General features: G+C 41.0%; 2 protein-coding genes across 2 annotated transcripts in view; both read right to left on the bottom strand.

Annotated features, from left to right (window-relative positions):
* Positions 1-5456, bottom strand: part of c14h21orf91 (chromosome 14 C21orf91 homolog) — a 30449-nt gene extending 24993 nt beyond the window's left edge. Inside the window, exons 1-2 of the mRNA XM_037687608.1 lie at positions 5346-5456; positions 4057-4187 (exon numbers count right to left, since the gene is read on the bottom strand). Of these exons, the coding sequence (XP_037543536.1) occupies positions 4057-4183 (127 nt within the window). The 5' untranslated portion in view covers positions 4184-4187; positions 5346-5456. The remainder of the gene's footprint in view (positions 1-4056; positions 4188-5345) is intronic.
* Positions 5457-15716: 10260 nt separating this feature from the next.
* Positions 15717-25009, bottom strand: ripk4 (receptor-interacting serine-threonine kinase 4; the record flags this gene model as incomplete). Its single annotated transcript, XM_037688139.1, is given in 6 exon segments — positions 15717-17080; positions 17227-17467; positions 21268-21386; positions 21567-21725; positions 22458-22507; positions 24861-25009. Coding segments are annotated over 6 exon segments (1968 nt in total), but the record flags the coding sequence as incomplete, so codon positions are not given.
* Between the last annotated feature and the right edge of the window lie 1739 nt (positions 25010-26748).

Below are 26748 nucleotides of genomic sequence, written 5' to 3' on the forward strand. Positions count from 1 at the left end.
ATCTTTGTTGAGTAAATTCAGCAACCTTAACAAAAATTTGGTGATCAGTGCTGGCCTAGCATTGCTTGGAGGAACACACATCATCATCCACAGCTTCCGTGGCATGGCAGTATTACCTGGTAGACCAAAATAATCTCATGTTGCGGCTGTTCAGGTCAAACACTGGAAATAATGCACAGCAGCCTTTTGCTCAGGTACAGAGTGTGAACATGTCGATAGAAAACGTGCTAGATAAATTACAAATCATTTATCGTTTCTATTAATATTTCTTCAGCCCCTTTAAATTTCTGAGATTATGTTTCACTTACATGACAGAAAACCTTGGCTCTGGTTTATGCCAAAGGAATCATTCAGCTGAAAGAAGATTAATGAGCTGCAAACACTTAGTGACAACTTCACTGCACAATAGAAACAACAATGTGTACCCACACACTCTTCCCTTCAATCATAACAGAAATACACGTGTAACTATTATGTGAGTGATTGACCTTACTGAGAACTGTCTCAGCTCCTAGAATTGTATAGTCATTTTATGAATGGTAAATATTCATACTGTGCACTGATAAAAAACTAATTTAATTTCTGCAGAACAAAGGCTTTGTGTCATTAAATGAGATGAATACTCAAACCCTTCAGGATCCCCATTCTTCTTCAAACGGGCCGCTCGCTAATTGGAAAATGAAAAACCTTCAAACGCGCTCTCAGGTTGGAGTGGCACATCAAACAGGAGACTTATTGTAGGCCGAGTGAGCACTTTAGTTCTACGATCCCACTTCCCCGCATACATAAACTGTATATTATAAACTGTTGCTGGAGGAGATATGAGACATCAACGTGATGACAGCCTGTATTAGTCCTTGTCATATGTTCACCAAGACAGGCACTGATGATCAAGAACATTTGTTGACATGTCTGTAAATGATTTATGTGATGATCCAAACACCTGGCAGCTAGAACCATGACAATTTAAAAAGGATCATAAATAAAAATAACTAAAGGACAAAGCCCGGCATAATATTACACAATCTTTACTTAACAAAAAACTAAAATCCAACTAAAGTCCGTCCAGTTTACATCAACAACTTGCATTAATTATCTTCCAACTACAATTTTGGTGGAGGCTGTAACATTGTCTTTGTGCGAGTATCAAGACTCTGAGAAATATAATTTTGCAAGAATCTTGTGATTTCTTCAGATAAAAATTTATAATCCTAATTTGACTGCCCTGTTACATTCTGAAGCTTAAAAGGGCTATGACAGGGTTACTAAAAATAGCTCCCTACACAATATGTGATGTCAGCAAGTTCCCAGATTTAGGGCAAACAGAACCTCAGCTACAGTTCAGTACAGTGGTTTGCGCCGATAAAAAAAACAGCAGAAAAATGGTTTTGTTGCTACGGGACTTGCAATAGAGACAGCCGATATGCTGACAAGCCTCATATGAAATATTTGGTTCTTGCCATTTCCAAAGCCGATGACTCTGGAGAGAAATGTGATCGTTAGGGTCGACTGGACAAAAGTAAACAGGAGTACCAGTACTTACTTCATTGGAAGGAACTGACCGACAGAGGAGCACCCTGATCCCATAGCAGTGACTTCAGTCCCTGAACAGGTATGTCATCCACCCATTATGTTTTACACGCTTTCTCCTTTCGTGTCACAAACTAACTAGAGCACCGAACAGCTTTTTTCAACCCACCCACGCTAATTTGTCTCTTTAGGCGCTTAATTCAGCTTCCTGGTCATGCAGTCGTTAGACTTGCAATAAAAGCTTAAACAGTGGTCCCTCGTTTATCACGTGTGTTCCGTACCCTGCCCCCCCACCCCCTCCAAGTGAAAAACCTCGAAGTAGGGATACAGTAGTCCAAGTTCAAGTTCAGTAAACTTTGTCATGACACGTGCCAGGCTGCAATCACACTCATCACCTGTTACTCCCAATCTCCTTCCACAAATAAACAATTTAAATAATGTAACATTTTAAATAAACAATCCATACAGCATGGATTGTTTATTTAAAATGTTACAGTGTTTAAATTTAAACTGTAGAGAAGAGAAGTGCAGCAGGACATCAAAGGGTTAACCTTCACGCAGCTCTGCAGCACGGAGCAGAAACGTACTTCTTGATTAATTACACTGAAACAACTGAACATGGAAGTTCTAAAATAATTAAAAACAACTTTTAACACTTTTATATTTTGTGATGACGATTTTACGATGTGACAAACTTTTAATTTTAAGTTGGAAGACAAAAGTTGATCGGTGCATCTGGTGGCAGAGAAGGAGATCATGACAGGCTGCAGGAGGGAGCTTTCCCTTCACTCATGGTGCAAAATCATTTTAAATAATCTATTTTGAATAAACAATCCATGATTCATCCATCAATCAGCCATTGTGTCATGTCCAATCTTATTTTGAAAAACCACAATATAGCGAATCCGTGATAAACAAATCGCGAATTAGCGAGGGACTATGCAACCATAAAAAACAAAAATGTTTTTTTTTTACTTTTGAAAAATGGATTAAAAGAACTGATCTCTAACATGGCTAAGAAAGTAAAATAAAAGCAGCACTACATGGTACATCGAGGGTATTCATCATGTATGGAATGTGTCACCGGTTCGATTTTTCACTGAGGCAAAAGAGCACGAATCAGTGTGGAAACACCGGGAACGCCACATTTACCTTTTTATTACTTCGGTTCAGTTCCCAGACCTGCTAGTCCCTTATGTTGAACCACCACTACACAGCAAGGTGCATTATTGATTATTAATGTTATTGCATTGCTTCAATACACTCCAAGTTTACATGGACAAAGCATTGGAGCCTTTAAGCATGGGTATGCTGCGCTGTTTGCCTGACATCCTGGACTTTGGGGAGTCCTTACAATTCTTGTGCTGTCATCCCTGATCAATGCTATTGAGTTGTCTCAACTAACAAACAACCTGTTTAGGCTTTCAGTCAATATCTTATCTGCAGCAGACAGCAGTCAGAGCAACAACACATTCAGGTTTTAGAAAGAAGAGGAGAAGCATCGAGCTTAGCAGCTCACTGTGATGTCTTCTAAACCAACTCAAACTCGAATGTTACTGCGCAGTTTGACTTTATGCTAAATCAGATGTTTTGCATGAGGTACTCGTTTACAATCTTCATTTCTCTAACCGAACTTTGTCTATGTTGTTTTGCATAACTGCTTGTACCGAGGCTGAATAACAATCCTGCAGCCAGTCAGCCCTGACTCACAACTTCAACACTAATCCTAAAAGCAACAACAGCAAAGAGTCAAAATGAGCGAATCTAAAACCTTAAAATCCAGTGGCAGAGTGAACGTTCTCTACGATCCAACATAAAGCATTCTGAAGCCAAGTTGTTGATAAGAAAAACAAAGTGCTGTTTTGCAAACATAACATGTTACAAGTCAAGAAAATAAGGGCTGCTGCAAAAAAAATAGCAAGTCCATGCAATAGCTATAAGAATAAATAAAAGCTTACTAAATACTTAAGAGGTGAAGTAGATTAAGGTCTCTGTGGAATTTTTTTTAAATAATCAGTTACAAAAACAAATTGGACTATTTTATTTTCCCTTAACACTATTACTTTAAAGCAGGATGATTGTTTTTTTTTGTTGATTTGTTTGTTTTCACAAAGAAAGGTGTTTTAATAAAGGGGGAATAAACTATTTTTTAAAAATTCTCATCTTTAAATTCATGTTTTCTTTTGGCTAAACATAAAAAAGGCCCATAAATGTCAACAGTTTAATGCAGATTCTTAAGTTTTATAATGTAACAAACAATAGTTTATTTCCAGGCAGTAGATTTTATCTTTATTTTAAGCTTGTAGCACAGAACTCACCACCCGCAAAGGCCTGAAAAGAAGCCTGGAAGTGGCCCACAGGTTGCCAGATGATCACGGTTTTAGCACGTTTTGTTGCTCTTAATCCATTTTATTTAGCGACCGAAGAGGAAGAATGTGTCGTATAAAAACAAAGAGGTCTATTTTCTACCTCATTACTTTGTTTGCTCTTCTCAAACAAAAGCCCCCTCTCGGTTTTGTTCCTTACCCTCAATGCTGAGTTCAAAGCAGACGTGGCAGAAAGACAGGGTCCCCGTTTCTGTCTCCAACTTGCAGACGCTGCAGATATTGTCATCGTTCAGGTCGATGCTCACAAACTGCTCCTCCTCGTCCATAGTTCTGCTGAAACACAACCAACAACACGGAAAGTTTACAAAACTTTAAAACTTGTTTTTCAGAATCGCGTCTCGCCTCTGAATAAACTGGATGCAAACTTGTGATGAAAGTTAGGGCTTTAAAATGGTTGTTTTTGTAACGTTAACTTGAAATAATTACAGGAGCCGAATATTTTCAATAAACTATTCCTGTGCTCCATTTTATGATGTTTTAAATCCGACCTACAGGTAACTTTGTGAACAGCACCAAGCTCAGATATGTTAAACTCAGCTCAAAGATGTGTGTCCACTGAAACAAATTCACATGGTTTGAAATAACCAGTTAAAAAAAAAATGGAAAAAATGTTAAAGTTCAATAAACGCACAGCATTTTACAGTCAAGTTGTCTTAAAAGCAAAAATGTGATTGTGCACACATGTTCATTTTGAACTGATAAAGGTGAAAAGGTAAAACATCTTCAGCTTCAGAATAAGTCTAGTTGTTTTCTTAACTTTTTTGGGGATCGTCTTAATAAAGTTAGCTCAAAATTTACAAACATAATAATAACTCGTTTCAATTTCAAACAGATTTAGCTCATTCAAAACTAAAAATTACAAACATAAGCAGATTTATCAAAAAGGGACATTCAAGGGGAGACATGATTTGCCAAATGAAAATCAAAAGCCAAACTAAACCTTTGACTCGTCTTTGTGCCAGATGGGTCCGAGTCATGCAGAAAGCTCTGAAGCTGAAACTAGAGCTCTGACAGAACCGAACCTGGACGTTCAGAACACGAAGGGCCGAGCCGAGCTGCAGCAGGCCGAAACAAAACCACAACAGGTCAAAGTTAGCCATTAAGCACGAGGCTCGCATAACTTTTCATGTTGGTTGAAAACGTTATTCTGATCACGACCTTCTGGACCGGTTCCGTTTGTTCTGCCGAACACCAGAACAGGCTGTTAGCTCGACGGTGTGCAGATCAGTGACCCAGTGATCGACCGATCTCCTGCATGGCGATAAATTACACACTGCTAACAAGAAGTTAAGCTAGTGGCGCGCGCGCATCCTCCGAGCTCTCTGTTCTCGCCGGATCGTGACCGTTATTCTGGGTTTAATAAACGGGAGGGACACCACGGACTCAACGAGTGATAACTGTGACGCCCCCCTTTGTTGAGAAACCCACCTTTATCCTTACAGGTGTGTTCAGAGATGTTCCTTTGGCGCGAGCGCAGAACCCCAGTGGTCTAAGACATTAAACAAAGTGCTGCGCGTGACGGCAGGTCCTCTGAGCTGAAGCCGCAAGAGCAGCCTCCGAGCGGACCGAACCACTATTCTCCCAAGAGGGGTGGAAGAAACTACCGTCTTTACGTATCAAACAGTAAATTGTTAATGTGGATAAATATATATAAAACTGATAAGCATATATATAAATATGTATAAATATCTCAATATAATAAGTAGTGTATTTAAACAAATTAATAATATCAAAATATGGCCGCGTCTGCACCCCTACGACAAAAAGACGTTTGTTCGTTCCAACGTCACCAAAACATACGCATGCAGTGAGTGAGTTCTTTTTAAGTGTAAAAGGCATAAACATAACACTAAACCCTTTTTTATTTAGTAAAACTCAAAGCTTTAAGTGTTTTCGGATTCAGTGAACTGTTCCATTATTGGTTTTCATTCACGCTTCACTGACGCTCGGGGAATTCCCGCGAAATATCCAGAGTGGCAGCCGTCATTTGTTCACTTTTGTTTGTACTTAAAATGCTGTTTGGAAAAAAATGAGGACATGAAACTAAACTGGACCTCGTTGAAAATTAAATCAGAAACCTAACTGCATGAGAAGTATTTTTAAATAACACTGATTGTTTTCAATTCCACACTCCTGAACACTTTACTGTTTTTAAACAGCAAACAAACTTAAACACTCCCAGGTCCATAATTCTATTCAGTTCAATTTAATTCTAATAGTGCCAAGTCACAACAGAAGTTATCTCTGGGCACTGAACAGAAACAGTTATTCATGTAACTGTACTTAAAGTGCTCCAGCTGTGAGACAGAGGCAGGATGTTTAATTCCCTTCCCCTGGATGGCTCATGTGTTGTATCTCACGTTATTCGACCACATGGACATGTCCAAACAGCCTGTCTTCAACTCAATGGACTGGTGGGAATCTGAGCACCACACCTGAGGCAGCTGTTTCATAGGAAACAAAACCATTTTGCAACAAGACAAATAAACAGATGGAGGAAATGTAAAAAAAAAATCATTGAAGTTTGTCATTGCAAAAGACTTACACACCATCTACTGGACAAAGAAAAGTAGCACAACCTTAAATGAACTTGATGTCTCAAAGAAACAAAAGCCTCATTAACAACAAACCTGAACTGTAAATCTGTTTCTATAGATTAAGCCGTGAACTTTAAACTAAGTGTAGAGTCACCTTTTGCAAAAGTCAGCACAAGTTTCTTCAGTTCCATCCTCATAAGTTTGGTCCATATTATCAATTCTTTATGCAGCTTCCTCAGGTTGGACGGTGCTGTTTGTGTCCATCAAACTTTAACTCAAGTCAGAGCTTCTCAGTTGGACTGAGGCTTTGACCAATTGGTTCTCCTTAAACCAGTGGAGCTGTCGCTTCATCAGTATGTTTGGGCTCGTTGTCTTGCTGGAAGGTGAACACTTACCCCAGTTTCAAACTGGTGGGAGACTCCAGCAGGTTCCTGACAAAAACAGTAATAAGATCTAAGGTCTGAACTAAAAAATACACTAAACTAAAAATATACTAAGCACTAGTACAAAAACAATCTGCTGCACAGCAGCACAAACATGCGTCTGTGTGAGCAGATGAGTATGAATGAAAACTCCCGTTGGGGGTTCTCTGGGCATGTCCTACTGGTATGAGGCCCCGGGGCAGACACAGAGTTGGTTGGTGGGATTGCATATCTTCTTCGACCTGAGAACGCCTCGAGATCCCCCAGGAGGAGTTGGAGAGGGTCGCTGGGCAGAGGGGTGTCTGGGGTTTTCTCCTGGACCTGTTGCCTTTGGAAGAAGATGGAGATGGAGAGATAATCTTAGTTTAAAGCTCAGATGTGAAAATATGAGGCTGGGCCTTTAATCTAACAATAGATTTCATGGTGCACTGCCCCTGTACATGCAGGTGCATGTGACTGAATATGTAGCTTTAAAACCTGTCGATCAGATTATCATGACACATTTTACTGATCTGACTGTGATCACAAACCAGTTTCCTCCCAAAGTTTGAGACAAATGTGCCAAGACTGATGTCACAGAGACGACGTATCCTGACACGTCCCTGCTGCGCTGCTCCATCAGCAAACAGGAGGGACGCATGTTGACTGGTGACTGGTGACTGGTGGCTGGTGACTGGTGACTGGTGGCTGGTGACGATGCTTCGTCTCCAATGAGGGGACTTCAACCTCTGTTGTCTGAAATTATGCTCTCAACCTCTGACTTTCCAGGAAACAGCCTCCCACCTGTGCTCAGTAAACAGATAAGGTTTAAACAGCATCCGTTAAAAATGCTTTGTGTGTCTTTAAAGTGAACTCAAAGTCTTTTCTTACTTCCAGTTACACTTCAGTGGTGGATTCATCGTGTTTATCTCTGCACAGTTCATTCATTCACAACCCCAAGGCTGCGTCCACGTGTCGCAGCACGTTTTATTGCTCAGAGATGTGCTTTCTCGTCTTGCTGAACAAGTTCTGTGAGGTTAAAAAAAGGGAGAGAGAAGAGAGAGGTCCCCAAGCGTCAGAACATTTGTGTTAGTGTTGTTTCAGATACGCCACTATTGAACGTCATTTAACTCTTTCTGGAGTTGTTTTCTGTCTCGTTTAGTTTAGTTTTATGAATGGAAATTGCATTTGTGAGCTGAAAAGGGCCTTGCATCACTTCCGTAAATGTTCTGTGATTCATGAGGGTGTCTGCAGTTCGTCTATCAGTCTGACCAAGCGTTGAGGTGTGACTCATCCAAACAGAAAACTTCCCTTTACTGTCGAACAGAGAAGCTGCAGAGATACTCACTGATCACACAGGAGGCTCAGCTGCTGCAGGACAATTTGTATTTAGCTGCGCTGAAATAATCTCTGAGCATAACTCAATTCTGACAGTTAAACTCTGAGGAACACGTCTTATTGTAGCAGATATTTTATTCATGTTCCAGCCGTGTGTGATAAACTGCTTCTAATGTGAGATCAAATCCTTCCCTTCAGCTTTAGGGACATGACGAACACAGTGCTGGGTCTGAATCTCATCCATCATTCATTAAGGTGTAAGACAAACGTGACAAGAGCTGGAGACGATTCAGGAGACAAACACAAGACAGAACTGACTCATGCATGAATGTACACACCTTAATTCCAAAAAGTTGGGCTGCTGGGTTAAATGAAAATAAAAGCAGAGCGCAATGATTTGCTCATCAAGATTGTATTCACAGTGGAGCAGAGGAAACGGAGTGGTGAAATAAACACAGAGAGTAAATAGGTAAATAGGAAGCGGTGGCACAGAGGTTAAAGAAGATGAGCCTGTGGTCAGAAGATCGCTGGTTCAAGTCCCGGTACCGACAACACCAAAAATGTGGGTGGTGAGCAAGGCCCTTAACCCCCACCATCTTCTCCCCCGGGCGTCCTAGATGGCAGCTCTCTGCTCCACACAGAGGCTGTGGTAGCTCGGTGGTCTGTGGTTGTGTCAGGAAGGACCTCCGGCGTAAAAATAATCGACAAATCTTCGTGCGACTTGGTTCGCTGTGGTGACCCCTGAAGAAGGAGCAGCTGAAAGAGAGAGAGAGAAAACAAGTGGAGCAGAGTAAACACACTAATGTTAAGAAATTTTACAATTTTGGGGGGAAAGAGTAATTTATCCATCCATCCATTCTCTTCCATTTATCCGGGGTCGGGTCGTGGGGGTAGCAGCTTAAGTAGGGAGGCCCAGACTTCCCTCTCCCCGGCCACTTGGTCCAGCTCCTCCAGGGGAATCCCGAGGTGTTCCCAGACCAGCTGAGAAACATAGTCCCTCCAGCGTGTCCTGGGTCTTCCTCTGGGCCTCCTCCCGGTGGGACGTGTCCAGAACACCTCACCAGGGAGGCGTCCAGGAGGCATCCTAAGCAGATGCCCGAGCCACCTCAACTGGCTCCTCTCGATGTGGAGAAGCAGCGGCTCTAATCTGAGCTCCTCCCGGATGATCGAGCTTCGCACCCCATCTCAATCCGAAGACGAAGGGTAAATTAGAGTTTAAAAAAGTTGTGTAAGAGGCAACAAAAGGCTGTAGAAAACAAATAACAAACAACCGGAGGAGCGTTTTGCAACTATCCGTTTCCTTCCCTTTTTTTGAGCTCGTAACTCGTTGCGCAATTCTTATGCTAAAAGTTCATAAATGAAAACATTCAGCTCGTTCAGCACATTCCTGCTATGACTTTTGGAATTGGTGCAATTCTTACTTTTTGAAATATTTTGCTTTTTCTGCCATGTTTTGCTCATAGAAAATGAATGGAGCATCTTCACATCCTTCAAACCGTTTGAGCTGTTTTAAACCTTTTACTACACATTTCAGCTTTTGTTCTGATTAAGCTGTTTCAGCTTCTTTCAGCTCATTTCAGGTTTTTCAGCTATTTTATGTCCCTTTGAGCCGATTTCAGCTCTCTCATTCTTTTTCTTTTGGCTTTTTTCTGCTGATTTCAGCTTTTTTCTGCTTTTTCGGCTACTTTTTAGGTATTTCTACTAATTTTTAGCTTCTCTGATTTTATTTATTTTTTGCTAATTTTGGCCTTTTGTGCTTCTTTTTAATAATTTAAACTCGTAGTGCTTTTTTCAGCCTCTTTCTGCCAATTCAGCTTTTTTTTGTTGTTGTTTTTATTAGCGTTTTTGGTTGCTTTTTGCTAATTTCAGCATTTTTCTGCTCATTTTTAAAGTGACTTTTTGCTAATTTCATATTTTCTGTAATATGTTTAGCCTATCTCTGTCTGTTTCAGCTTCATTAAATGTCAGCTGTTCAAATTCCACTCATACCAGTTCAACCATGAGATCTTTTCAGCAGGTTTCTTGCAACCTCCTCAGCAGCTTTCAGTGAAAATCATCCAGTGTCAGCATTCACACTGCATTTTGACAGGACATGCAAGTTCTTAAATTAATTTAATTGTCAACAGGTCAGTAAGAGGACTAAGTATCCGAAGAACATTTCAGTGACTGAACGGAGTCTCTCAGAAGTAACGATGGGCAGAGGTTCACCTGTCTGTGAATTAAACTGTCCACGAACAGAGCAGGAGCTCACTCATCTGGGAAACCAGAAACGTGTGTACCGGTACTAATACAGGACTAATACACCCCATCCAGACATATCAAGGTCAAGGTTCTTTATTGTCATTCGCATCACATGTGGTACATGAGGTGGAATGAAACTGTGGACACAAGGTCCCAGTTACACCCAAAATAGCAAAAATATAAAGTGTAAAAAAACGTAAATAAGGATCTAAGCTATAAACTAAGATATACTGTACGCTAAACGAACGCTAACCGATACGCTAAAAGATCTAAGCTATACGCTAGTCACTAATAGTGCAAAACAATACACTGAACAGCAGCACGAACATGAGTCTTTGTGGGTATACGAGTACGAATGAAAACAACAGCATGAAATAATCAGCAGCATGAGATCATCATGGATAATCAGAAGCACATATCAATCAAAGTAACATTACAGTGATTTTTTTGTTTTGTTTTTGTTCACACTGATAATCCTGATTTGGGATTCATGAGTCCAACAGCCTCAGGGTAGAAGCTGTTCCTCAGTCTAGTGGTTCTACACTTAATGCTCCTCAACCTCCTTCCTGAGGGGAGTGGGGCAAAAAGTGTGTGTGCTGGGTGAGTGTGGTCCTTCATGATGCAGGTGGCCCTCTTCCTGCATCTGGAGGTGTAGATGTCTGTGAAGATATTTCAGTAAGACGATGTTAAACTGCACCCTGAAAAATACAAACGTCCATCAAAGCAGCACAGAACTGTTAACCAGAATCCACCATCAGACACTAGACGACGTTTCTTCTAAAAATTCATGTTCCTCAACGTTTACAGGCTCTTTGTGAAGAAGAGGAGATGCTTTACTGGTAGAACTGCTCTGTCTCAACTTTCTTTAGTTATCACCCAATAAAATGGTGCCATGTATTAGTTTAAACAGTATTTGATATGTTTACTATGTTCCCCTGGAACTAAAATTATTGTTTAGATTCACAACTAATAGCAATCTGGTTTTTTTTTACATTTTACACAACTTTATTTCACAAATTTATCGCAGTTGGAGTTGTATTACAACATTCACATATTTACTGCCACAAAAGATATAACTATATGGAGGGTGGATGGTGACAAAATTAAATAAATAAATATATAATGAAATAAAGAAATATAAATGTCATTAAACAATTAAATGTATAATTTCATTATTTAATACATCATTAAATATACAATTAAATTTAATGAAATGTAATTTTCAAGATTATTTTTTTAAATATATTTAATTATTTCACTGTGTATTTATTTATTTCATGGTTCGCGTGCAGCAGTGTCATCATGAAATTACTGTATGTTACCGTCAGCCCCACTCATCAAACTCATTGGGCTTTAATGATTTAATGATGATTTGAATAATTAAATGATGCATTTGATTATTATGTACAAAGTATTTATTTATTTAATTGTGTCACATTCCACCCTCCATACATAACAAACTGTATGTAAAGCAGAATTGTAACTAAAAAACGAAGAACGCACAGTGACACATTCAATTTTATTAATTTTTTTGTTTTCCTTGCACACACCTGATATATTTTTAAGGGAATAATTATTAATATTGAACTCTGATTCCGTTTATTTCTGAATATTCTGTTAGGTACACCGCCTGCAGCTTTGGAAAAACGCAGAAAAATCCCTCCAAGCACACGGCTCAGTTGAGAATAGTGTGCTGTGACTTTAAGTAGTTAATTTATTTTGTCTTATCTCACTATAGGGTTTGGAGTTTCCTCTCCAACCCTTCCAAAGTTCAGAGGACAAACCACGGCCAGGTCAAAGGTCAGTCGTACTCGAGCTTCCACGGGGCGTTCAGTGGACTCAGTTCAGTGCTTTGTTTACATGCCCACATTTCAGAAGTGCACACCTGGACAACTACTGGAGCAAACTGTTCCAAACTGCACCGTTTCATACAGTTCAGGCTCATGCTTTGCAATCAGTCCCTTTAAATGTTTTTACCTACATAATAAACTAATCTACTTGTCTTTCCAAATAAACAGCAGCCTCAACAGATGTCAGCTGAAACTGGGCTCGTGTTTTTCCGCCATCCGCAGCAGAAGAGACGTCACGAGGAAACAGGCAGAACAGGGTTCATTGTGCACCAAACAGAGGTATCAAATATCCCATCTTCAGGGCCTCTGCTAACAAACTGTAAAAACAGCCCACTCTCACACAGCGCAGACTGTCTCAGGTTGCAAAAAGAGGCCCAGAGGCGTCAGGGATGGTGTGTTGGTTTTAGAGAGCGATGAAAACTTGAAGTGGTCTTAGGAATTAGCCAACAGGCTGGAACTGCAGGTTGTAGAACATCAGCGGCCCTCCTTAGCCATCCATCATCCTCCAGCCTGTGATCCCCCTCAGGGCCAGTTCCCAGGGTCTGTGCCAACCTGAGCATGCTCCTGAGTGGGAGCAGGGAGATAATAATACCTCCACAGGTGGGGCTGCAGATGCAGACACGCCAACTCCAGTCAGCATGGAGGATTAAAGGTCCTGCAGCACGTGCAGCTGGAGCTGAGGCCAAATGAGCGAGGAGCAGATGTTTCTTCAGGCCGTGACACGAGCCGTCAGAATCCTCTCTACACGACCAACGCCGTGTTCAAGAATCTATAAAGTGATGAAATCCCCTCCCATCTGTAGTTACTGTTAATGCTCCGGCTCACGAAGCATTACTACTGGTCAGAATTAGAAACAAAAACATTTAAAATCTCATGCGTACAAGGAGAAAATAACATTCACGATCTACACTCATCTTTATTGTGCATTCATTTTTTTTAATACCTAAAAGTTATTTTCTATAACTGGTGATAAGACTAAATAAAGTTGCAAAAATCGGTACCACTTTACAATAAGGCTCCCCTTATAAATGGTTAATAAAGTTTATAGATATGTTATTAATTCCTCTTTAAACACTTTATAAATCATTAATAACTGCTTATTATCCATTAATTAAGGGTGGCAGAGACAAAACTGACCAGTTTCCCACCAAATCAGTTCATCTATATATTTTATTTAGTTATAATAAATATTTCAGACTAAGTTACTACCTTGTAAGAACAATAAGCATTTGTAAACCCTTCTTTATCATATATGTAATATTGTACTTTATCACTGCATTAAAGTAAAATTAGGTTTACAAAGGGGAGCCTTAAGTGGTACTGAATATTTACCGTTTTTATCCATTTTTTCCTCCACATTTTATAGTATCTTTGTTATTTTTAGCATTCATATCAAAATGTTCGGCTCATTCAACAGATGGGTGCTTTAGCTTTTAATCATGTCAAAAATATTTACATATTTTCCCTATAGAAATACATTGATCGCTACAGTTCCTTCATAAACATTCTCTTTGAAATGTCATACTTGTCCTTTGTCCTTATTTAGCTTTAATTTAGCTACTTCTACTACTGGCTACAAGTTTGCTACTTCGGTTTTAGCTGTTTTGCTTCTTTTAGCTTTACCTGTTTAGAGTTCTTCAGCATATTTCAGAAGTCAATCACACTGCAAATATTTTTTTGTTGTTTACATAGAGTGTCTCCTAAAAGAAAACTTGACTCGTTACGATTGAACTCACTGTAAAAATCTAAATGATGGTTTCAGATCCGTAAAGTTCGGTCTCCACAGGAAGAATCTCTAAATATCTGAGAGTTCAACACACAAAAAGGAAAAGTAACATTTGTCCCGAGACGTTTTCTTTGACATTTTTGGAAAAAAATAATTAAAACCATCTGCAATGCATCAAGTCTGACCATTAAACATTCAATTACTTTAAGGATTTTTACCCACTGTAAAATTATATTTTACTATTAAAATGGTGAAATAGTGAAGTAGGAATTGCACCGTTTAAGAAGAGAGTTGGGCTTTTTATTTTTTTTTATCCCGTCACGTCGGAGCAAATTTATCCATCCTCGAATGCAGTGGCAGAACCAAGTGGTGGCCAATGGTGGAATTGCCCACTATGATTAATGTTCAGCCACACCAGTCAATTGAGGAAACTATAGTTTTTAAGCAAAATAAAAAAGTTTCCTTAAATGATCAGGTGGCAGGTTTACGTATGGCAATGGCCGTCTTTAATTTTGACGTGGCAACCCCCTTTTTCAAAGTGGTTTTTCTTACGCCTACATGCAGCCACACACCAAAATGGAAGCCGGGTCCCTCACTTCATATTAATCCTGCACACGATGGATGGACTGAGGGCATTTCAATTCACCACTTTGCTAAACTGAACATTTTGTGTTAAGGAGATAAAAACCTTTTCCAAATAGTTTGCAGCTTCAAGTATTACAAGAAAGTGAAAAAGTCCACGTAAAGAGTAAAGAGTTTAATCAATGACGCAGCGTTGCTCTGTGACCAAACTGATCTTATAAAAGTTATTTACAGGCAACAAACAAAGTCCATCAAGGACATATTCAATCATTTTATTTACATGAGCTCTGTTGCGTTTGTTGAGTAAAAAGTTAACAAAATCTTATTTATACTTTCTATTTACAGTATACATATTTACATGTCAGCTTTATGGTAGTTAGGAGATGCAATACTTCCAGAGTCCAACACTGCAAACAATCTTCAACCCAAGTTGGAGCAGACATAAAATAAAAATGATAAAACACAAAATATGGTTCGAAGGGTTCACACACATTTTAGATTTTTAAAGTCCAGACTTATCCACTCATGTGTTCACATATTTTAGTGAATTTTTGAGTTATTTTTGATATAAAAACAATTTTATACTGTACCGGTAATTTCTTGTGTTTATACAATGAGGCCGTTTCACCATCTCTCTGTTAAAAATTATTTCCTTAATTAAAAATGATTTTTTTCTTCATTCCATTCCAATGCATTACGGTAAAACAACTACAAACTATTCTTCCTTCAATGCACTGTTCTAGTTGAATTTTTAAGAAATATAAAATGTCTTTCTTTGTCCAAGCAAAATACCTATCATCAGAATCTTACAGATTTTTATCACTCCAAATTAAAAATTAATAAATCTATACATTTTATTTTTAAAACATGCATTAAGTAATGAGTCTCGGGGGAGTGGTGGCACAGATGTTAGAGAAGGTGAGCCTGTGGTTGAAAGGTCCCCAGTTCAGCGCTCTGCTCCACGCAGAGGGCTGTGGTAGCTCGCTGGTCTGTGGTTGCATCAGGATTGACATCCGGCATAAAAATAGTTGCCAAGTCTTCATGTGAGTTAGTTCACTGTGGAAGGGAGCAGCCAAAAAAATAAAAACATTAAGAAAACAGTCTGAAAATGCTGATGATTTTCAGACTGTTTTCTTGTATAAATACTAAGGCAGATGTGGAAAAGACTAAATTCAAATTCCATCTGCTCCGGGCTGCGTAGGAACCCACAGCTCTGTACAAGTCTGTGTCTTGTTGTGTTAGCAGGGTGCAGAAACGCAGTCCGAGCTGGGGGGCTGTGGGCAGTGCTTGTCCTTGTGCTCTGTCAGTTTGAGAATGAGCACTTTCCTCGGGAGATGCCGGACTTCTTGTGCAGTGGGTTCCTCAGCTGCGGGCTGCTCCGTGCTCTCTGGAGCGGAGTCGTGGCAGGCTTGCGGCAGCGGTGTCGTACGGAGGTTAGAGACACACCCCTGTGTTGCCAGGTGCAGCGGGCCGAGTCCTTCCTGATCCAAGAGAGCGCCACCGTCCGGACAGTGAAGCCGCAGCTCTTTCAGGACTTCGCTGTGTTCGCTCTCTGCCGCCAGGTGGCAGGGGGTATGTAGGGAATGGTCAAGAAGGCAAGGGTCCGCCCCCTCTGCAATCAACATTTTGACTGTGGCCAGGTGGCCCTGCTGCGAGGCTAGGTGGAGAGGTGTGAGTCCGTGACCATTCCGGGCATTTGGATCTGCCTTGTGTTTAATCAGCAGACGGGAGGTGCTGGTGTGGCCGGTTTCCGCGGCGACATGTAGCGCCGTGTTTAACTCGGCTGACATCACGCGGACATCTGCTCCTAGCTCGATCAGGATCCGTGCCACTCGGTATTGCCCCCTCTGGGATGCCAGGTGCAGAGGTGTGCGGCCATCTGTGGTTTGGCCATCCACATCGGCACCGGCCTGCTTGACCAGCAGCTTGACGATACCCAGGTGCCCTTGCCAGGCAGCGAAGTGCAGGGGAGTCCAGTTGTTCTTGCCCTTGATTTGAACGTCAGCACTGCGACTCAGCAGCACCCTGATCACGTTCTCCTGGCCGTGCTGGCACGCCACATGAGCCGGAGTGCGTCCCTGGCCATCAGTCTCATTGATGGCCGCTCCCCGGTCCAGCAGTAGTCGAGTCATGGCTTCGTCTCCGTTCTGCGCCGCCCAGTGTAAAGCCGTGTACTGGTCTTCGTCTCTGGCGTTCACGTTGGTGCTGCGTCGGTTCAACAGAAGCTCAGCCAGAGACTTCTGGTGTTTCTCTGTAGCCAGGTGGAGGGGCGTGGAGCCATGTGCATTTGCAAGGTTGGCACTGGCATGGTTCAGGAGCAGGAACTTCACTGCCTCCTCGTTTCCCAGGGAGACGGCGAGGTGCAGCAAGCTGCCGCCTCCATCCAGGAGAAGGTCAACATCCTGAGGCTGGAGGATCTTCATCAGCTTGGCGGTGTCTTTATTCTTGATGGCCTCACAAAGCTTCCTCTTCTGGACTTCAGCAGAATCTGAACAACAAGGATTAAATGAAGCTTTAAAAGACTCATCAAAACTTTAGCAAGTGTACACAGAGACTTCTAGGATTTACAAAGTCATGATCAGTGATTGTTTTACAGTCAATACATCCTGTTTGAGATCTTTAATCGGCTCCTACCAACTGTGTTTTCTTTCTCAAAGGACAGGGTGATGGAGTCCTGGGAGGAGAAGGCGGAGTCTGCGGAGGAGATTCCAGACAGTCTCTTAGTCGTGCTCTCCTTGCTGTGGCAGCTGTCCTCCTTCACTCGATCGAAGCTCCTAGAAATCCCAGAATCCACCTGGCTCAGCAGCTCTGACAGACTGCAGTCTTTCTCCGGCAACATGGCGGACTTTGGGCGCACCGGTTTGTTGACATTACCCTGTGGAACAATCGGTGGTTAGCATCCTGTATGACTCTTCAACATTCTGTACATGCCATTAGATCTCCTCTCAGATTTGCAGACGGCTCTCAGTGCAGCACAACAACTATTTTAAATGAAGACAACTAATTACATAAAGACGGTAAAACTACAAGTCTTAACAGTCCAGTCTTCGTTCTGGACAAAAAGAGGTTTCTTGATAAAAGTGATCCCTGCTGGTGAGCAGATGTTTGTTTCTAGTCACGTACACAACAACTCAACAGGCCGGAAGTGATAAAAGCAGTACACAGGTTAAAAAATGCCATAAATCAACATTCCTCTCCTGTGACACAACAATTTAGGAGAGTTAAAAGATAACCCCTTTTGTTAGTTAAACATTAACAAACAAGTCATACAAGCACACTGATAAATTCTTTAAAGAAGCAAAACAAGAAAAAAAAATTAGTAAAACAATATCCATGCATTTACTTCTTTAGGATTTTGTCTTTGCATTGAAACTTAGTACTTTATAAGAAGTTGGGTTTTATTTCTCTCTCTCTTCATTCATATCTTAGATCTTATTACCATTTTTCTTTTACATTTTATACTTTTGTTGGATGTAACTGGGACCCTGCGTACACAAGTTTGTTCCACCTCATGTACCACATGTGGCGTGAATGACAAACATACTTGAATCCTTGAACACACACGCACACGCACACGCACACACACACATTGCCAAAGGGTTTTCAGCAGGATGCTGAATGTAGCCACAGACTTGATGTGAGTTCAAGCTAAACAAGCATGTGTTTCTTTAGTCATAAAACTGTGAAATGGAAAGTTCACAAAGTGATATCTGTGAATTCCAGGAGGTTTTCTAATAGAACAAAAGTATGAGATGGGTTTAGAGTTAAAGTCATGAAGGTCAGTGCTAAGTGTAGGCCAGTGTTAGCCACATATTAACTCAGAGTACCTCTGTGATATTATTTAAGAGACTGCAAACATTAAAACCAACAAGGCAGAAACAATAAACCCCGAGGAGCCAAACAGAAATAAATGATAGTTTTCTTTTTAGTTCAAAATAAAATTGGAACACATCAGGACTTCATTGAGGGTGCATTCACACCAGCCCTGTTTAGTCGACTTTAATCGAACTCTAGCTCGTTTTCCTTGAAAGTCCAGTTCGTTTAGGGAGGTGTGAACGCGCCATCAAACTCTGTCACGGAACAAAAAGGTGAACTCTGGCCCGGGCTAAAACCTAGGTCTCGGTCCGGTAGAAGAGAACTCCAGCGCGGTTCCAGTACAGTGTGAATGTAAACAGACCGGGCCCCGCTCCGCAGGACAAACAAACACGCATTTCTCTTATATGGAGCCGTCAGCTGCCTTGTGTGAAAAACAATATTCTCCATGGTCTTCTGTCTCATCTTCTGCTCATGCTAAGTCCATTTTTGAAAAATGACAAAATATAACTTCTAAAACTGATAAAACTTGATGCCACTTCATTTTATTTTTATTTACAGAAGAAGAAGAAGAAGACGGGTCTTCAAAGGTTTTTGTGTTGTTTCTTTCAGTAGTTCTTGGTGCAGCGCCCCCACAGGCGAGCGGGGGAACAGGTTGGTTCAACAGGTTGACTTGACTGCACAGTGCAGTGTGAATGCAAACGCACCAGCTCAAATGTAAACAAAAGCTCATGAATATTGGTCCCGAACCGAACCTAGTCTACCGGACTATCTAGTGTGAAAACGACCTTAAACAGACACGCTGAAGGATTTATGGGCTCCAAAAGGTGACACTGGTCTGACCAAAAGTGATTTTGTGCAGAAATCAGAGGCAGCTTAGAAATAGAAAACTGAAAGGACCAAAAACAGAGCCCTGCAGGACACCAGAACTAGAATTTTTAGGGGCATAAAAAATTCAGACTGAAAGGAAACTGTTAGAGAGGTTTGGTTAATTGGGACAAAATAGTTTCAGTAGACAAGAAGGTCCATCCTAATGTTTAATAAAAAAATCAATTCCATAAGTGTAACCCAACTATGATTTAGAGCTCCACATTGCTCTCATTTTGCTCCATTTTCTTTTTCAGTCTGTGATAATCTGAATTACTCTCGAGGAAAAACCTTCTCAAAAAGTACAAACCAGATTCCAAAAAAGTTGGGACACTAAACAAATTTTGAATAAAAACTGAATGCAATGATGTGGAGATGGCAAATGTCAATATTTTATTCGTAATACAACATAGATGACAGATCAAAAGTTTAATCTGGTAAATGTATTATTTTAAAGGAAAAATATGTTGATTCAAAATTTCACAGTGTCAACAAATCCCAAAAAAGTTGGGACAAGTAGCAATAAGTGGCTGGAAAAAGGAAATTGAGCATATAACGAACAGCTGGAAGACCAATTAACACTAATTAGGTCAATTGACAACATGATTGGGTATAAAAAGAGCTTCTCAGAGTGTCAGTGTCTCTCAGAAGCCAAGATGGTAAGAGGATCACCAATTCCACCATTGTTGCGCAGAAAGATAGTGTAGCAATACCAGAATGGTGTTACCCAGCGTAAAATAGCAAAGACTTTTAAGTTATCATCATCAACCATGCATAACATCATCAAAAGGTTCAGAGAATCTGGAACAATCGCTGTGCGTAAGGGTCAAGGCTGTAAAACTCTACTGGATGCTCGTGATCTCCGGGCCCTTAAACATCACTGCACCTCAAACAGGAATGCCACTGTCAAGGAAATAACAGAATGGGCTCAGGAATACTTCCAGAAAGCAGTCAGTGAACACAATCCACCGTGCCATCCGCCGTTGCCAGCTGAAACTCTACAGTGCAAAGAGGAAGCCATTTCTAAGCAAGCTCCACAAGCTCAGATGTTTGCACTGGGCCAGGGGTCATTTAAAATGGAGTGTGGCAAAATGGAAGACTGTTCTGTGGTCAGATGAGTCACGATTTGAAGTTCTTTATGGAACACTGGGACGCCATGTCATCCGAACCAGAGAGGACAAGGATAGCCCAAATTGTTATCAACGCTCCGTTCAGAAGCCTGCATCACTGATGGTATGGGGTTGCATGAGCGCTTGTGGCATGGGCAGCTTGCATGTCTGGAAAGGCACCATTAATGCAGAGAACTATGTTCAGGTTCTAGAACAACATGTGCTCCCATCTAGACGTCATCTCTTTCAGGGAAGACCCTGCATTTTTCAACACGATAATACCAGACCACATTCTGCAGCAATCACAACATCATGGCTACGTAGGAGAAGGATCCGGGTACTGAAATGGCCAGCCTGCAGTCCAGATCTTTCACCTAGAGACAACATTTGGCGCATCATAAAGAGGAAGGTGCCACAAAGAAGGCCCAAGACGATTGAACAGTTAGAGGCCTGTATTAGACATGAATGGGAGAGCATTCCTATTTCTAAACTGGAGAAACTGGTCTCCTCTGTCCCCAGACGTCTGTTGAGTGTTGTAAGAAGAAGGGGGGATGCCACACAGTGGGAAAAATGGACTTGTCCCAACTTTTTTGGGATTTGTTGACGCCATGAAATTTGGAAACAACAGATTTTTCCCTTAAAATGAAACATTCTCTCAGTTTAAACTTTTGATCTGTGATTTGTGTTCTATTCTGAATAAAATATTAGATGTTGGCACCTCCACATCATTGCATTCAGTTTTTATTCACAATTTGTTTAGTGTCCCAACTTTTTTGGAATCCGGTTTGTACACAAAAACAACTCAACTTTCAATGAAAACAAAAATCTTTGTAAAAACGCAGAGGTGCTGACTGAAAGGAGTGAATGTAGTGGCACCATGATTTACCTGGTCGTTGGTGAGTGGGTGTGGGGACATGGGCTCCTGCTCTGATGATGATGATAACCTCGGGGTCTTGGGTTCATCTTGAGGTTTAGAACAGAGCTCCTCTGCTTCTGATGTGATTTCTGTATGAACAATAAGATTAGTTAGGCTTCAGTAATCACAGGAATGGGATTCAAGATTACACAAAAGGGAAGTTGTTTAACCCATCAAACAGAGAAAAACTGCAAATAGTTACAAAAATAAATCCAGTTTTGTCTTTTGTTTTATATCATTGGTGACATTGGGATAAAAAATAAACTCACCCTGGAATGAGGGTCTGTCGCTTGGGTTTGTGGCCCAGCAGCGCTGCATGAGGCTCAGGAAACCTGCACAAGCAGACGGTCGGCTTCGTGGGATTGCATTCAAGTCAGGACGAACCCCTTTCACCACCTTCACCATGAGCTGCAGGATACTGTTTTCTCCTAAGGAAAAAAGATAAACTTTTACCATCACCCAGTCATTACGGTTTCATTCAAAATCCCCATGTTTTACCTTTATGTGCTACATGAATCTACAAGGCTGCTCTGTCTCTGCTGACATATGGACTGAAGTTCAAAGGGGTTTGAGCCGTACTCATAAATTAAAAGTTGCAACACAGGCCAGATTACGTCATAACTTTAGGCAGTAATAGATGTCAGTGCCTGAACGGGAGGTCAGGCGTGCACAGCTTTATCACCATCCTTCTTTATGTTTGCCGTTTCCCATGGGAAACATAAATGCTCCTATCTGACTGTGGGATCAGTGAAGTCGGTGACTCACAGCCGACTGGCAGAGGTGCACAGCTCCTATTGTTGCTATAATACTCTGCACAAACAAGGAAGGAAGATGGCCAGAGACAGATTTCTCACTTTTTAAATTTGCCTGGATCAGCACAGGCGGTGTCAACCCCGGCTACCTTAAACACAGACTTCCAAAGAGCTACCCAATATGCCTGGGAAAATAAAGGACAACAATGTTGGCCGTCTGGCTCTGTCCACCTTCCTGCTGTGGAATTCAAAGAGCAAACACTGAGGTGCGTGCACGCTCCTGAACAGGTGTAGCCCGTGTGTTCAGAGGAATGCTATAAAAATAGATTTAAAGTAAAAATGGCTGCCAGAAGTATATGTTAGATCATTTTGTTTTAAATTGTCTGTGTAAAAACTGTGATTGTTCACCTTGGTAAGGTTTCTTCTGTGTGAGAATACCCCAGATCACAATGGAAAAACTAGAGAAAAGCAAAAAAATGGAATGTTATTTACAAGAAAACAAACAAATCATCTTTTCTGTGTAAGGTTGAACATAACATTGGCTACTTTTAAGATATTTCCCACCAAATTCAACAATTAGATTTGGTCAATAACTGTTTAAATTTAAAGCCCAGCTTTCTTAAAGGAATAAATGAGATTTTTAAGCTGCTGTCTATTTTTAGAAATGACAGAGCTGTAGCCGGATTTGTCAGACCAAGCAAGTTATGTTATGGTTGATCTTATGCAATATTGCAAGGTCACGCTCAAAGTATGAGTTGCAAATGACTCGGCTCCCGTCACACTGCATCTTAGCTCAATATATGTAAAATGTACTACCGTACATTATAGCCTTTTTTGTGTTGTCGTTTTTTTTAAGATCGGTTAGCTGAAGTGATCAGTTGTAGATGTACATAATGTATTTTTTAAAAAGTTTCATTAAAACTTGTGGTTCATGAGATAGTTTTCTAAATAAAAAAAACATACATGTGCTGCTCATAACATTAGAATATCATGAAAAAGTTGATTTATTTCAGTAATTCCATTAAAAAAGTGAAACTTGTTTATTATATTTGTTCATTACACACATACTGATGTATTTCAAATGTTTATTTATTTTAATGTTGATAATAACTGACAACTAATGAAAACCCCAAATTCAGAATCTCAGAAAATTAGAATATTACTTAAGACCAATAAAAAAAAGGATTTTTAGAAATGTTGTCCAACTGAAAAGTATGAACATGAAAAGTATGAACATGTTCAGCATCAATACTTAGTTGTTGCTCCTTTTGTCTGGATTATTGCATCAATGCAGCGTGGCGTGGAGTGGATCAGTCTGTGTCTCTGCTCAGGTGTTCTGAGAGTCCAGGTTGCTCTGATCGTGGCCTTCAGCTCTTCTCAATTGTTGGCTCTGGAGTATCACATCTTCCTCTTCACAATACCTCACAGATTTTTTTATGGGGTTAAGGTCAGGAGAGTTTGCTGGCCAATAAGAACAGGGATACCACCAGGTACTGGTAGCTTTGGCACTGTGTGCAGGTGACAAGTCTTATTGGAAAATGAAATCTGCATCTCCATGAAGTTGGTCAGCAGCAGGAAGTCTCTAAAACTTCCTGGTAGATGCTGCGTTGACCTTGGACCTGAGAAAACACAGTGGACCAACACCAGCAAATGACATGGTCCCAAACCCTCACTGACTGTGGAAACTTGACACTGGACCTCAAGCAACATGGATTCTGTGCCTCTCCTCTCTTCCTCCAGACTCTGGGACCTGGATTTCCAAAGGAAATGTAAAATGTACTTTCATCAGAGAACATAACTTTGGACCACTCAGCAGCAGTTCCAGGCGAGACGCTTCTGACGCTGTCTCTTGTTCAAGAGTGTCTTGACACAAGGAATGCGACAGCTGAAACCCGTGTCTTGCGTACATCTGTGCATGGTGGTTCTTGAAGCACTGACTCCAGCTGCAGTCCACGCTTTGTGAATCTCCCACACATTTTGGAATGGGTTTTGTTTCACCATCCTCTCCAGGGTGCAGTTATCCCTATTGCTTGTACATTTTTTTCTACTGCATCATTTCCTTCCCTTCACCTCTCTAATAATCTGCTTGGACACAGAGCTCTATGAACAGCCAGCCTCATTAGCAATGACTTTTTGTGTCTTGCCCTCCTTGTGCAAGGTGTCAATGGTCTTCTTTTGGGCAACTGTCAAGTCGGCAGTATTCCCCATGATTGTGTAGCTACAGAACTAGACTGAGAGACAACAAAGTCCATGCTCAATAATCCAGGTATACAATCCAACATTTTTCAGTCAGGTCACCTGGACAGTTTCTTTTTTTTGTGCTGAAATGAGAGATGTTTTAACGGCTTTTGCAGGTGTCTTCATTATTGAACCTTTTCACAATATTCTAATTTTCTGAGATACTGAATTTGGGGTTTTCATTAGTTGTCAGTTATAATCATCAATTTACATAATCTCGTTCCACCACATGTACTGCATGTGGTGTGTATGACAAATAAATCTCTCCGACTAAACATTAAAAGAAATAAACATTTGAAATACATCAGTCTGTGCGTAATGAATGAATATAATATACAAGTTTCACTTTTTGAATGGAATTACTGAAATAAAAAGCAACTTTTTCATGATATTCTAATGTTATGACATGCACATGCACATGCACGAGCCAAAACACCATCCTCAACTTTTCACCTTTGGTGGCAGGTAATAATTAGATCAGACTGAATGTGCAGAAACAAGATTTCAATTATAAAACCCTCAATTTACAACAACAAACAAAAACTTTAAATGCCAACTTGTAGAAAAGCCAACCTGTAAATGTCATGCTTGGTGTCCGACACTCTGTCCTTCTCTATGATGCTCTCGGGCGGCAGATACGCAATGGTGCCACAGAAGCCGTCTCTGCTGATGTCATCGGCCCGTGACAGGCCGTTCCATCGGGCCAGGCCAAAATCAGATATCTGAAACAGTGAGAGATCAGATAAGAGCCTCCACCAGAGCAGCAGTGCAGTGTTTCTTATGACAGGCTGCGGTGGTGATGACTAACTCTGCCTTGTTAGTGTGACAAGAAGCTAAGCTCTTATTATGTGAACTCAGTGGAATGATGAGGGCAACGCTGCCATGTCCCAACCTGCAGGAGAGGAGAGGCCCTTCACGTTTGTGTTGAGGAGTGCATGCCCCGCCACACAAACACACACTCACTCAAACAGGGAGACTTAATAGGAGCTAAATTATTCCTGTCAAGACAGGCCGAGCTGAGGTGTTTACATCCAGGTATAAACTCTAGATATCGTGGTTCCCACCCATTACTCTGTACGGTTGAACTGCTGAGGGGTTACACAGAAAGGCTAACGAACACAGCTACCGCTTTTACACCGATGAACTGGAGAAACGACGTGCTTCACAGGGGACGTTTCTTCTAGAATTACAAAGATATGACATCTTTGATGTCAGGCTTTCTGTTAGTCTGGGAATAAAAAATGTGAAGAAACGGTTTTTGATTTTATCCTGGTTCATCTTCAGAAAGTGGCTCGACAACAAAGTGACGTCGTTTTCTGGCAGCTCCTTTCTGCAAAGGTTGCCACAGTGAGCAAACTCCCACAGCAGTCGTGTAAAGCCAGATGCCCTTCCTGAGGCAACCTGGGCTCAAACCTGCAGCCTCACGATTCTACGCACCGATTAGCAAGCTGCTGCAGCGCCAACTAAAAGTGTTCATTCCATCAAATCTTGGATTCAAATTTACAACACTAATGTACGAATGCAAAAACACTTGAGACTTAGTGTAAACTGTAAATAAAAACAGAGTGCCATGATTTGGAAATCTCAACTCAAATTTTATTCACAATTGGAACATATTGAACATGTCAAACTAAAAAACTGTTCCATTTTTAGAAAAACGGTGTTTGAATTTAGTGGCAGCGGCGTATCTTAAGAGGCTGACGCATGGACAACGAAAGGCTGTAAAAGTAAGTGGTGTGAAGAATAAACAGTTGGAGGAGCGTTCACAACTAATTAAGTTAACTGGACTGGGTAAAGAGAGTCAGAATTTATCATAAGCAAAGATGGGCACAGGTTCACCTGTTTATGAAAAACTGTCTAAAAACAGTGGAACAATTTCAGAATAACGTTCTGCAACAGAAAACTGGAAAGACTTTGAATATTCCTTCATCTACAGTTCATAATATTTTCTAAAGATTTCAAGAATCTGGAGAAATCTCTGAGCTCAGACCAGGCTGAAAGTCATTAATAGAGGTCTCGGGGCCCTCGGGGGCCACTGCATTAAGAACAGGTCTGGTTCTGTTCGGGACATCAGTGAAGCTCGGCAACATTTACGAACTGTCAGTAAACACAGCGCACCGTGTCGTGCACACATGCTGGTTAAAGCTGCATCACGAGGACACCTGTACTGCCATCATGCACACACAAAACTAAATATGTTCGGTGGTCTGGTTCAAAAACTAGCAGAGTCTCTAAAAACAACAGAGTTTAAAACAACAGACTTTAAAACAACAGACTTTAAAATGTGCACCCAAGCTGTGCATTTACACACACACACCAAAATACACAACTATAAAATGCACAACAAACACTGAAAAATACACAACCAATCTTAAATACACAAACTGTGTGTGTATGTGTGTGTGTGTGTGTGAGTGAGTGAGTGAGTGAGTGAGTGAGTGAGTGAGTGAGTGAGTGAGTG

The sequence above is a fragment of the Nematolebias whitei genome, chromosome 14 (assembly GCF_014905685.2).
Source record: "Nematolebias whitei isolate Nwh7 chromosome 14, NemWhi1, whole genome shotgun sequence".
Classification (NCBI taxonomy): domain Eukaryota; kingdom Metazoa; phylum Chordata; class Actinopteri; order Cyprinodontiformes; family Rivulidae; genus Nematolebias; species Nematolebias whitei.